Raw genomic sequence first — 12,357 nt, 5'->3', positions numbered from 1 at the left:
AACTTACAGAATCAAATTTCCATCCCATAAAAAACAAAATTACAGTATATAGCAATAAATTTTTTCTTAAGCACTGGAAGCAATGCAGTTTGATTTTTCACTCATTAGTGTCCCATGATTTACAAGGAGTTTTTCCTCACAGACTCTTTCCCATATGAGGGTTCTCTCCCATCTCTAATATGGGAGTTCACACTGTAGCCTGTCCATCCATCAGGGAAGTTATAGGTCTTCTTACTAACAACTCCTTCAGAACTCACCAGAGTTTAATTATCTTCATGACTTCCATTTATCTGTTAAATTAGAACTCAACTGACCAGTTCAAAAATATTGATACAGAAACAGAGACCAATAGGCAGAGAGAGAAATGCATTCGTATACATACAACAACCTCCTTAGTAAATAAGGATAAAAATCAGAGTAACCAGTGGAAAAGAATCCCAGAATGTGTAAGAAGTAGACATGATAAGGCACTGAGGATGATACGATGGCTTGAGGCCAAGTAAATGCCATACAGAGTTGGTGCCTGTGTGAGATCACTGTACATTCAAGGTTACCTATTTATTTCTCCTTTCATTTCCCCACTGTCCAACAGAAAGGGACTTTGGAGAGTGCACTGTCCCCCACTGCCATCTGTAGAGCAGTGGTCCCAACATCTGGAGGAGCAGACATTGGGAATATCTGGCTACCTGCAAAAACATAGCCACAATAATTTTACAGAGCAAGAATGGAGGAAAGTGAGGGAGAGAGGGATCAGGCAGAGCAGCAGCTGAGAAGCCACAACCATCACAGGGGCCCTGTGAACTGGGGCTCCATCCTGCCCCTGACGGGCTCAGAACCCCCTTCTTATTTTGCAAACGCTCCAACTACTATACCATAAACGAGTAGTAGAAATGCCATTTTGAGAATATTTACTCATCTGTGCTAAAACCTAACTCTAGCATTTTAGGTTTTAAAAAAGGTAATTTCAGGTCACATTTAACATTGAGAAGCCATAATAAAAGCATTTTCAGCATGCAGGATTTGAAGTGCCAAGAATCAAATTAGCTTTTTATATACATCTGTCATGTCACTGTGATATGCACCATCATGTCCTGGGGATGCATCAACACTCTCACACAACTGCTGCAGAACATTACAAGAAACCACCACAACGTTCCTGCGTATGTACTTCGTCCCACTGGGAAAAATTAAAATGTAGTTGCTCTGGTTCTAACTCACATCAGATTTCACTCCTTCTGTAAATGAGTAAACAAAACTGGATCAATCTTCACTGTTATATCAGTCAGCAGCTTAGATATTTCACAAGGGCCCCATACTTATAAATGAAAGCAAGAAAAAGCACATAGACTATTTGTCAACTCTGCTACCAAGAGAGCTAATTCAAGTTTCTTTGCTTTGGAAAGGTATTTCTCTATCTCTTAACATAAATAAACGAGACAGAAGAAAACTCCAAAGTGCCCACGTTTCGGTCCAGGCCTTTCTCCATGCTCTTAGGACACAAGGCTACATCTATGGACACTCAGTTTCAGCTCTGCACTTCCATCAATCCAGAGTGTCTATAGGAAACATTGTTTGTAATGATCCCCTTCAAACTTAAACGATGAAAGTGCACATTTTGCAAATGACACCTCAGCCAATCTGCCCCATCTGCATGAGAGATGGCAAATGATTTCACTCTTTAGGCATTCAAAATAAAATGCACATGCGGCAAATTCCAAGCTGGCAGGAAAATCCAGTCATTAAAAAAGTGATTTGTTTTCTACGTTTAGCAAACACAAAGGCTCCATTTATTTCCATTGCCATAAGGAAAATGGACTGCTCTATTTTTTTAAACAGTTGTAGTCAGCACATTTTGGAAATGTTTTAATTTCAAAAATACTAACTAGCAAATTAGAGTTTAAATGGCTTTTCTAAAGTGGCACCATTTTAGATACAGTTCTCTGATTGAGGGCATTGCTTTGCCCTGCAGGAAAAGATTTCACTGTCTTCTATATATATGGTAGTGATGCCTGTTTGTTGCTGGAGTCGATAAATTAAAAAAGAAACCTAAAATAGGTCAATTGTAAATAAAAATATATCTGTTAATAAAAAGGTATATTTCATATTTGGGGAGGCTAATTTTCATTTAAAATTAGAAATTTATGGCCTCTGTCCCTCTGCCTGTTCCTCCGTCTCTTTACAACGTGGAAATTAAAACAGCAAACACAATTGATACGGCTTCATACTAAGAAAGCTTATGGACATGCTTCACTTTACACGTTGAGTTGCTTAATTGAACTCATTGGGACTATCCCCAGTGCAAAAATGTAAGTATGTGTGTAATTCTTTCTGGGATCAGGATATGTAAGGGTGATCTGTAATGAAAATAAAACTACTCTTTTTTTTTTTTTGAGAGAGAGATTTCTTAATCTGCACTTATTTTTGTGGTTATAGCAGCATCTGGTGGACAAGTAGGAAAGTATAAAGCTCATGCACTTCCATCATGTAATCTAAACACATATTTTAAAATACAAACTGCTTTGACTTGCTTTTGTTTTTTAAAAGTTAACAAGAAAAATGACAATTGCCTTAGATAACTACTGAAAATGTTGAACTTTGAAAACTTTATACTCTTAACCACGAGTGGTCAAGACATCTTTGCTTTCTAAGATACTAAAATATTACCTTTTCCCCTCCTATCTTCCCTCCCAGGAAAGTATTTGAGATTTTTGAAGTGCTGGTAATGGTAAATCAATGCATACAGACCTGCTTTGACAAGAGTATACAAATACTCCCCATATGCTAAGGTTGCACAGTTAAGCAGTCAAAAAGTAATATATCACAAATAAAGTTGTCAAGTTAAATAACCAGAGCTAAGAAAACAATAGGGACCCCCCTGACGATTTTCTCTCCACAGAATCAAGGCCTAAACAAATAAATGAATAAAACCGCAGAACAACCAAAACACTTAAGAATAACTTAGCATGCAGTGTCAAAGCAGGGCGATCAACGTGCTGACAGGCATTCTTTTTGCTTCACTCTTTTCTTCTGTGCTTGTTTCTAATTCCTACACAAATTGCTCTCTTATTTTTCTTATTCACTTTACTAAAATTTACACATAACTGTTTAGAATCAGTTTAAAAAAAAAAAGTAGTTAATGATAAAATGAGTCAAATAAAATTATATTTGCTAAAATTGCTTTGTGCTGATGCTAGCTTGATTTAGTTTCCAAAGGTCTGCAGACAAGACTATGTAGTACAAAATATGGATATACTGAAAATATGTTTTGACTGAGAACAAGCCATTTTATCTACCACCAAAACCGAGGAAGGAAACTAAGTAACAACCACTCTATTATTGGCTGTAAAACTCTAAGATGACAGTGCCAAAAGTTTTCTAGAGGTCAGGCAATAATCTCTAGAAAGGTGAAAACTGGAAACAGAATGTATGCGAGGATGAGGTTGAAAGCAATGGATGGGTTGCTAGCGGTTTAACAAGGTATCTCAGTCTAGTAATTGGAAATACAGATATTCTCTGGCTCTTCACACATGGTAAGACACGTGGGACTTTCACAGCCTGACTGGATACAAGCCTTTGCAAACACAATTCCCTGATTTTAGCTCCATTAAGAAATCAGAAGCGGTCAGCAAGGAGCCCATCATTGCCTGAAGCTTTCTGTAGTCTCTGCTTTTTCAGTTTTTACTTGAAGCCCTAATTGCAGAGATGCACGTTCCAGGGACTGGGAAGTCAATAAATCCATAAAGTCACATACTGTCTCCTACAGCAATGCCCTGCTTCAAGTTACCCACTTCCCAAATGCTGACCAAAGAGATGAGTGTCTTTCAGTAACAAACCACAGCGGGTGAAGACACGGGCAGGAAGGCAGTATGCCAGGGACACAATAAAAAAAACATTTTGAATCTACGTGCACCAGCAGCTTGATTCAAGTACTGCTTTTACCAACAAGCCCATTCCTCTTCCCAGCCTCCTTCTCCCCAAAGCTCCAAAATGGGAGACCTGCCAAAAACTCCTGAGAGTCCATTACAGACACACTGTTGTCTTCATTTCACATGGCAGATGTAACCACTCCAACACAGCTTGCAGACAAAAATACGGGGTTACTCATGTTAGGCATATAGATAAAAATTAAAAGCATTTCTGTGAGAAATCGCAGGGTTCTGGATCCAATCAGAGTATCTGCAGAAGACATCTGCAGTCATCAACAAACTCCCGGGTCATTCACTGGGAGAAGTTACACATGTAGTTTTATCTCCCAGACATGATTTCAGCGATTGTAGAGACCTTAACATAACCGTACAAACCTCATGTATTACTTTCAGAAGGAACTTACTTATGGGAGCTTTGTAAGCGTTGGCAGGTGATGAAAAGAGAAGTCAAAGGGAAGTAACACACTGCGAGCGCCTGGGTATATGTCCATGAGATTTGATAGAGGTGGTGTCCTTCATTTGACCAGCCGCTATAATCAGAAGCAAACAACATTTTGGGCACAAAACCCCTTCTTTTGGTGTGAAGTGGAAACAACAGACTGGGTGATAAAACAAAAATTAAAAATGACTGCTGTAATTTGGAGCCTGATTACATGTGTGTTACTGAGGTCGTTCCCAAAAGGAGGACTAATAGTATCTGTTAAGAAGGTGGGACTAAAAGTATCTGTTCTGGTGTAAGAGAAGGATGGCTGCATCCCTCCGGTAAAACCAGAGGCAACTAACTCGCTGCCAGCGCTGCTCCTATAACTTTTCACCTCAGGCTCGGCTTCCAACCGCCGAGCGGCGCCATGGCGGCGGCAGAGAGCTGAGCCCCGGGCGCATGCGCGGCCCGGCCCGCCCTGCTCTGGGTCCCGACATGGCGGAGTACTCCTGCGTGAAGTCCACCAAGCTCGTCCTCAAAGGGGCGAAGGAGAAGAGGTGAGGGGACGGCTCCTCCTGTCCCTCGGCCGCCAGCTCGGTGCTTCACCACTGGCTTCGGTGCGGGGGGTTGCTGTAAAGGGGCCGCGGGGGGCTGAAGGTTTTGGGGTGTGCTGCCTCTCGCCCCCCGGTGCCCCGCTCCTGGGGGGCTTGGGGCCGTGGCGGAGCGAGGGGCTGGGTGGGAGGCGTGTGCCCACCTCTGTGCCTCTCCTTTTGCAGCAAGAAGAAGCACAAGGAGAAAAAAAGGAAAAGGGAGGAGGATGCGGAAGAGCAGCTTGATATCGTCGGTGAGCGGCCCTGCAGGAGCCGTGTGGCAGTACGGAAGCAGTAGGGGGTAGCACAAGTTGAAGGGGTGCTTGTAGGGCGCTTAAAACTGAGTGTAGGCCCTGCACAGGTTTCTAGCTACTTGTCAGAGCACACTGTTTATAAGTCACACCTCCCTGGGTGCCAGAGGGAATTTTTGATACCAGTGGGATCGATTTTGCACATATTTATCTTCTTAACGCACTTATGAGCTTACATAATTCAAGCTCCTTATCTGCTTGTAACTCATGTTTTTTCACAACAGCATTTGTTTCAGGCAGAGAGACTTATATATAGTGCTGTAACGCTATTATTTATATTTGTATGTAAATAATATATCTTGTGTTACTATTACTTGAAAATTCACTAGATGGGGTGCCTGTACTTCCTGTTCTTATTCTGCCAGCAGTTGCTTCTTGCCTGGGGTCTTTAGTTCACTCAAACCTTCAGCCCTCTTGAAAGGAAAAGTCTTGGTTGGTTTGTTTACTTGTTTTCAGTTTGTCATGATTACTGTGATGTATTCACATTATAAACTTGCTATCAGTAGTTGAAACTGAAGACAACAAACATCAACCAATATCCAAATATAACAGTATTTTTTCCTGGTTTGTGGAAGAGGAGGATCAAAGTATGTATGGTCTTGAGTGGTAACTTGGCTAAGTGCTGCCTTTTGAAACTGCTGTATTCTTCATTTATCGCAGTTCACAAAAACAGCTAAAGAAATAACCATAAAGCCCTGAGAGATGCAGATGCATACCATAACAGTGCATGTTACGGGATAAATATCATTTTCTATTATGTGTGCACAGGCATAATCTAAAGCCGTACAAGGGGAGTTATCCCTATTTTTCTGTTAAAACAAAATATCATATATGACAAAATGGGCTATTGTATTTTACACTAAAAGAATGTCACAAAAAAGTGCTGGAAGAGATTTGGAAATTTCATATGCTGATCTCTAAGTCATGACATTATAGGACAAGCCTATTTGCTCTGTATGTTGTATGAAGATGGGGAACAATATTTCTGCTCAAGACCAACTTGCTGAAAAAAGATATATTCTGATTAATTTAAAATAATTATCTTAGGCAGAAAATATATCTAAGATAGTAGACCAGGAGCAAGTTTTGCTCTTTAAAAATACAAATGTCATAATTCTAATTTATACATGTGAGCCTTTAAGTTTGAATTCTGGGGGGCTAAAACATTTGAACACTGATCGTCTAGAACATCTTAAGTCTGAGGAAGGCAGCTCATATGAAGTAATCTAGCAGCAAGATGAGAGAGCTTCTCCAGCACAACAGAAGTCATTACACTAGTAATTTACTGTGACCACAAAACTGGAGGAAGCAGGTTGGGGGTGGGAATGGGGGAAGGAACCTTTCTTGCAAGTTGTATCTTCTACTGGATCAGCTGGATGGATCAATGTGCTCCATGGCCTAACACCACTAAGAGGGGACAGAGCGCAGGAGCCTGCAATTAGAAGCCTGTTGCTATCTATAGAGTGCCAAATCTCGGAATAGGTGCAGGATTACTATCTCTTGAACTACTGTAATCAGAAGTTGTAATTACTCCATTAAATGTGATGTTTTGTATTTTAGGAAACTGGTGGGCTGTCAGTAATTTTGGTGAAATTACAGGAACTATAGCTATAGAAATGGATAAAGGAGCTTACATCCATGCTCTTGATAACGGCTTGTTTACACTTGGAGCACCGCATAAAGGTTTGTTTCAGGAAACTTGGAAAAAATAGTTTTATTAATGAAAAGCATGAACAGAGCATCACTTTAAGGCAAACTGTTTTACAGCTCAAGGCAGTTTATTACATGTAACGCAATAAAGTTGGCTGTAGCATGACCGAAACCTAATGACTACCTATCAGTTTCACTTACTTAGTTTCTTGCTGTGTTATGTGTATAATAAGTTGAACTGCATTGGAAAGGATCACCTGTTAAAAGGCCGTATAGCTTACTGAATAAAAAGCATTATAACTTTTATTAAATTCTATAAAACGCTTCTGGTGTTAATTGAAGGGTGAAACTCAAGGTAGATGAGTGTCAAGGATTATTGCTGCATCCTTATTGTGCTGTATTTGTTTTGTTGCTGTGCAAGTGGACTGACTGCTAAGGTGGTGGAGATAATTAGATTGTCTCTTAATTTGAATCTGGGAACCATCAGTCAGAAGAGAACTGTTCCAAAACCCTGACAGTGTGCCTCATCTCCAGAGCGAGATAAAAGCAATGATGACAGTATTATCTCACTTGGGTTTTGAGAGATGGTGAGTAGTAGCTTTTCGGATAAGAAGTTAGGTTACCACAGCTGAACCATAGTATGTTTTGGTATGGAGAAAATAATGTTATAAGGAGATTATGTTTTTTATGTTTTTTGACACAAGGATTGTATTTGTATTATTTAAAGCACACCAAATACATGAATGCAAATAAGCTCCTGCTTTGCTTTGTATTTTAAGAGTGTGAATGTTCAAAAGGAATTTCTAAAGAAACACAGTATTATAGCTTTCCATAGTATTTAGCAAAGGCCGTTGCATTATTTTTCAGCTTGTTTGAAACTCTGCAGTATTGACTGTTTAAATATCGTATGCATAATACTTGATGTCTAACTACTGAAAATTTCATTCCGAAGGTGATGAAGGCCCTAGTCCTCCTGAACAGTTTACAGCGGTGAAGTTGTCTGATACAAGGTAACTACTGTAACAAAATATTTCAAGTTTTCATACTTGTTTTTTTGTTTGTTTCTGGTATGAATACATGTTTTAATTTTCTCTTGAAATGCATTGTATACCAAAAAAAAAAAAAAGCTTGTATTGAATATTGTGAATGGCTTTAACTCAACATTCTTCATTGTTTCACTTTGTTTTCCCTTTGAGGATTGCTCTGAAGTCTGGTTATGGCAAATACCTTGGTATAAATTCAGATGGACTTGTTGTCGGACGTTCAGATGCTATAGGATCAAGAGAGCAATGGGAACCTGTCTTTCAAGATGTAAGTTACTTCAGACAATTCACCTGAGATTCCCAGCATTTAACTGTATTTTGACTTGCAGCCTATATTGACGGGCAATAAGATGTTTACTGTTGGTTGCCCTTTCGCAGTCTCTTCTGTATTGTAACTTCTAATGTTCTGTTTTCCCAACTACAATGTATTTACTGTATTTCTTCTTAAGTTTCTAAAGTGCCTAAAGTTACTGCAGTTTGACATACAAATTAAGAACAAAGGAGTCCACTAGCTAGCTGTTGAAGTGTCTATATGTAAAAGAACAGAACGCATTTACAGAACTTTCTGATGAATGAAATAAATGTTATGAATCAAGGTTTATATACAAAATCCTTATGCTACTGATGTGATACTGTTTTCTGCAGAAGAAGATGGCATTGCTAGCAGCAAACAGCCGTTTTATTAGATGTAATGAAGAGGGAGATATAGAAGCCAAAAGCAAAACAGCAGGGGAAGAAGAAATGATAAAGGTAATCTGTTTTCTGCAGTTAAGCATTTGTATGGTACAGTTACTGTATGGTTATAATTACAAGCTACTTTCCTGTTTACTGTAAGTATTTGTTTCACTAAAGAAATGGTGGTTAAGACCTTCTGTGTGATACTCCAGATAGCTCTCAACAGCTTGGTACAAGAGAGGTGAAATCTGACAGAACCAGGGACAAAAAAAGGTTAGCCAGAATGATGCAGGTGTGGAGACTGTTTATGTAAGAGGATGTGGAAGGACCATCTTGCTTTCTGTTGGACGTGAAAGACACGCCTCTCCAAACAGGGAAGCATGTACTAGTCAGAGCAGTAACACTGTGGAGTCAGTTTCTCTGAAAGGTATTTTAGCCCTGCTCACTCTAGAAACTGTAACGGTGCTTCTTTAAGATGAAGGCAGCTATGTCTTACACTAGTATTAAGGACTATGTTTAATCCTTTTTCATATTTCAGGCAGCTTTTGCTGTTATTGCTATTTTCTCTGGTTGTGAATTAACCATTTTCAAAGTTGATAACAGAATGACAGTCACAGATTTTCTTAAGTTATGCAGGATATATCGTCTTTAACCTGCAACTTCTGTTTTTTTTCTTCTCAATGGCTAGATTCGAACTTGTGCTGAAAGAGAAGCTAAGAAGAAGGATGACATCCCACAAGAAGATAAAGGAAATGTTAAACAGTGTGAAATCAATTATGTGTATGTAGCTGACAGCCTTTAACAGATTTAAGTGCCTTTTTTTTTTCCTTTTTTCTTTGGGGTTTTCTTTGGAAGGCCTACCAGTTCTTTGTTCACTTTCTCTTCCTCCTTATCAGGATGAGGACACAAAATAGGATGAGAAGGCTCACGGGTCAAAATCAAGACAGGGAGCTTGCTTGTCAGTTACTGTTGCAGTTAAAACAGACTCAACTTGTAGAAAATTAACTTATTGACTATTAAAATAGATATAAGTAGTGAGAAACATGGACCAAAAAACTAAAATGCCTGTCTTTCCCATTACTCTCAAGCTCAGTTTCACTCCAGAGTCCTCTATCCCCCTTCACTCCTGACTTGTCATGCTACTAGTTGAAGGAGATGAAGTTCTTCACAACTTTGTAAGCATGTTGTGTTAATCATGTATGGTGTCGTTCCTATTTAGCACCAAAAATGCCTGAGTGTGTTTCACCTAGGGAAGTCGTATAGCACTACTTGATAGTATGATGGTTTATTGGATTTTATTAGGCCAGTTGTATAATAGGACTTAAGTTGCTCATCACAGTTGTTCTTACTGAAACACAAAACTTTAAAGAAGTTAACTTCTTAAAATTTTTCCCTTATAGAAAGAAATTCCAAAGTTTTCAAGATAAAAAGCTCAAAATAAGCAAAGAAGATACGAAAGCCCTCAGAAAAGCCAGGAAAGAAGGCACTTTTCATGAAACACTGCTCGACAGGTACTCTAATGTATAAGAAATAATGCACTGATTTAAAAGCTATTGGGAGATGGAATTACAGTGAACTCGTAATACAAAAGATGGAAAGATGGTTAGATTTCAGGGAGTAGGTGTGGGTGTTGAGCATTTTTTCCCTGGTCGGTGTTCTGCTGCCTTTTTTTTTGTTATTCTTCTGAATTTTCACTTCCTTGGCTGAACTTCCCAGGTTGGGATTTAAGCAGAAGTGAATTCTTTTGGACATCTCTAAAGAAGTTTGCTCAGTTTGTGGAGTACAGCCGAAGTGAGGGATGAATCTTTTAAATAACAAAAAATAAGTTTTTCACGTTTTCAGTACCTTCAGTTCCAGAACAGTTTGGAAAGGAGACAGCTGCATTTTAAAGAGAAATAGCATTTATTAATTAGCCTTCGCGTTATCTAATGGGAATAAATCTTTCTTTCCCTGTAAGCTGAGAATGCAGAAACTGTCTTGAACTTTTAATATTTTGTATGGTATAAATATTTGTTGAAATTTGCTTGGTTGAAATGCAGAAGACGACTTGTGATACTGTATTATTGTGATGTGAAAACACACCATGGCTATCACAGATTGAGTGTCAGTTTCAACTGTCACTCAGTTTGAGTTCCCTCCCTCAGTGATCTGACAAAACACAGGTGGTGATTTGAAAGGCAAGACAAGGTTAACTTTACACATTGTTATAGCTGTATCTCCTTTAAAAAAACAAAGTAACAAATCCAGTGTATTGTTAGGCTTTTATGTGTGCTTTGAAGTAAAGTTTAAGAGAACTGCTTTCTGTGTCTGTTTAAGACTTTGAGGCAGTTAAAACATTCAGATGTAATCACCTTTGGTTTTAGTCTAAGTCTTGTTTCATTACTCTTTCCACACAGGCGAGCAAAAGTGAAAGCGGATAGATACTGCAAGTGACAACCAGCTGGGCCGTTTTCCTCTGCATCTTTGATTATATGGTCAAATTGAAAACACAAGTAAAATGTTTTATAATTATTTTTTATGAAAGGCATTTTGCTGATGTTTTTATTATATTATTTTTAAAGGACTGCCTGAGAGCTATAACTAGGCATTGAACTAGTGTCACCTTCTAGTAATGAATAGTGAGATAGTTATTTAACAAAAGACAAATTGTTTCATCCACTGAATCTTCCGAGGTTGATGAAAGGAACCTGAACTTACAGTGATTAAAGGGCAGATTAGAATGGTGATAAAGCTCAAAATGAAAATATCGTTAGCCCATTGAACTATTAAGAAATACGTAACTGTCTTCAACAAGCATGAAGAAATAATTGCAAATGGATGTCTTAGAATACATCGTATCAGAAACTGAGTAGGACGTCTGTGGAGCCTTTCTGCACTGTATCAGGTAGGGGCCAGAATATTCAGTCTTGTTTAAGCAGTGTTCAAAACAGACCCACTGTCTGATGGATAAATGACGTAATCCATATGGTGGAAGTGTGAACAAGTCACAAGAACCCCATTACAAATGGAAATGCGGGTGTCTCGTAAGAAAAGGGAATGACTGGCTTGTGTTAGCAGGCTGCTCATTTTATGAGAGGGGAAGACTTATTTCAATCAAACGTGCTGGTTTCTTTAGGGTATGGAATTCAATTTAAAAAAAAAAAACAGCTTTTTTTAAGGTCATAGTGTAATCCATGTTCCTAGTATCTTGTATAAAATATGGTTTTCCGTGTCTGTTCTGATTACCAAGTTTTTCAATAAAAGCATCTCCATAGGAACTACCTCAGATCATTTACTCTCTCCATTTCTGTAAAATGCTTCATAAGGATTACTTGGTAATAATGCTGAGGATTTTTATGGTAATAATTTGAGTTGTCTCCGTAGATCCTCTCCTAGCCATCAGTTTGAACTGCAGTAGTAGTACAAAGCAATAAGCTAATGCAAGATAATGATGTCTCCAAAAAGAACGAGAACAGGCTAATAAAGTCTAGGCAGTAGTAGCAATTTAAATTGGTCTTATGTCATAGACAGTTGATCTTAAGAAAAAGCATGGAGAATTTAGGTAAGTTGTAATTATCTAAACCGACTTGAATTTTTGAGACTAAAACAATAGCTGGTATGGTGAGATTAGCCAAGAGATAAATGAGGAGATAACCCATACAGATAAATGAAACCAAAAGGAGAAAGTCCATGGGCTGGGCAAATTCATAATGCAATGCAGTGATTCTTCAACTTGTGTTTCTAGAAAAGCAAAGGAAATTT

General features: G+C 38.6%; 1 protein-coding gene across 1 annotated transcript; it reads left to right on the top strand.

Moving 5' to 3' along the window:
* The first annotated feature begins 4,752 nt into the window (after nt 1-4,752).
* Nucleotides 4,753-11,876, top strand: FRG1 (FSHD region gene 1). The gene is made up of 9 exons (XM_080589632.1): nt 4,753-4,904; nt 5,124-5,191; nt 6,809-6,931; nt 7,851-7,908; nt 8,095-8,209; nt 8,587-8,691; nt 9,305-9,396; nt 10,017-10,127; nt 11,013-11,876. The coding sequence occupies exons 1-9, from the start codon at nt 4,807-4,809 to the stop codon at nt 11,047-11,049; spliced, it is 807 nt and encodes a 268-aa protein (XP_080445758.1). The 5' UTR covers nt 4,753-4,806; the 3' UTR covers nt 11,050-11,876.
* Nucleotides 11,877-12,357: the final 481 nt, after the last annotated feature.

The sequence above is a fragment of the Anser brachyrhynchus genome (genome assembly GCF_964034855.1).
Source record: "Anser brachyrhynchus genome assembly, chromosome: 4".
In the NCBI taxonomy this organism is placed as follows: Eukaryota; Metazoa; Chordata; class Aves; order Anseriformes; family Anatidae; genus Anser; species Anser brachyrhynchus.
This window is presented reverse-complemented; position numbering and strand designations above follow the sequence as displayed.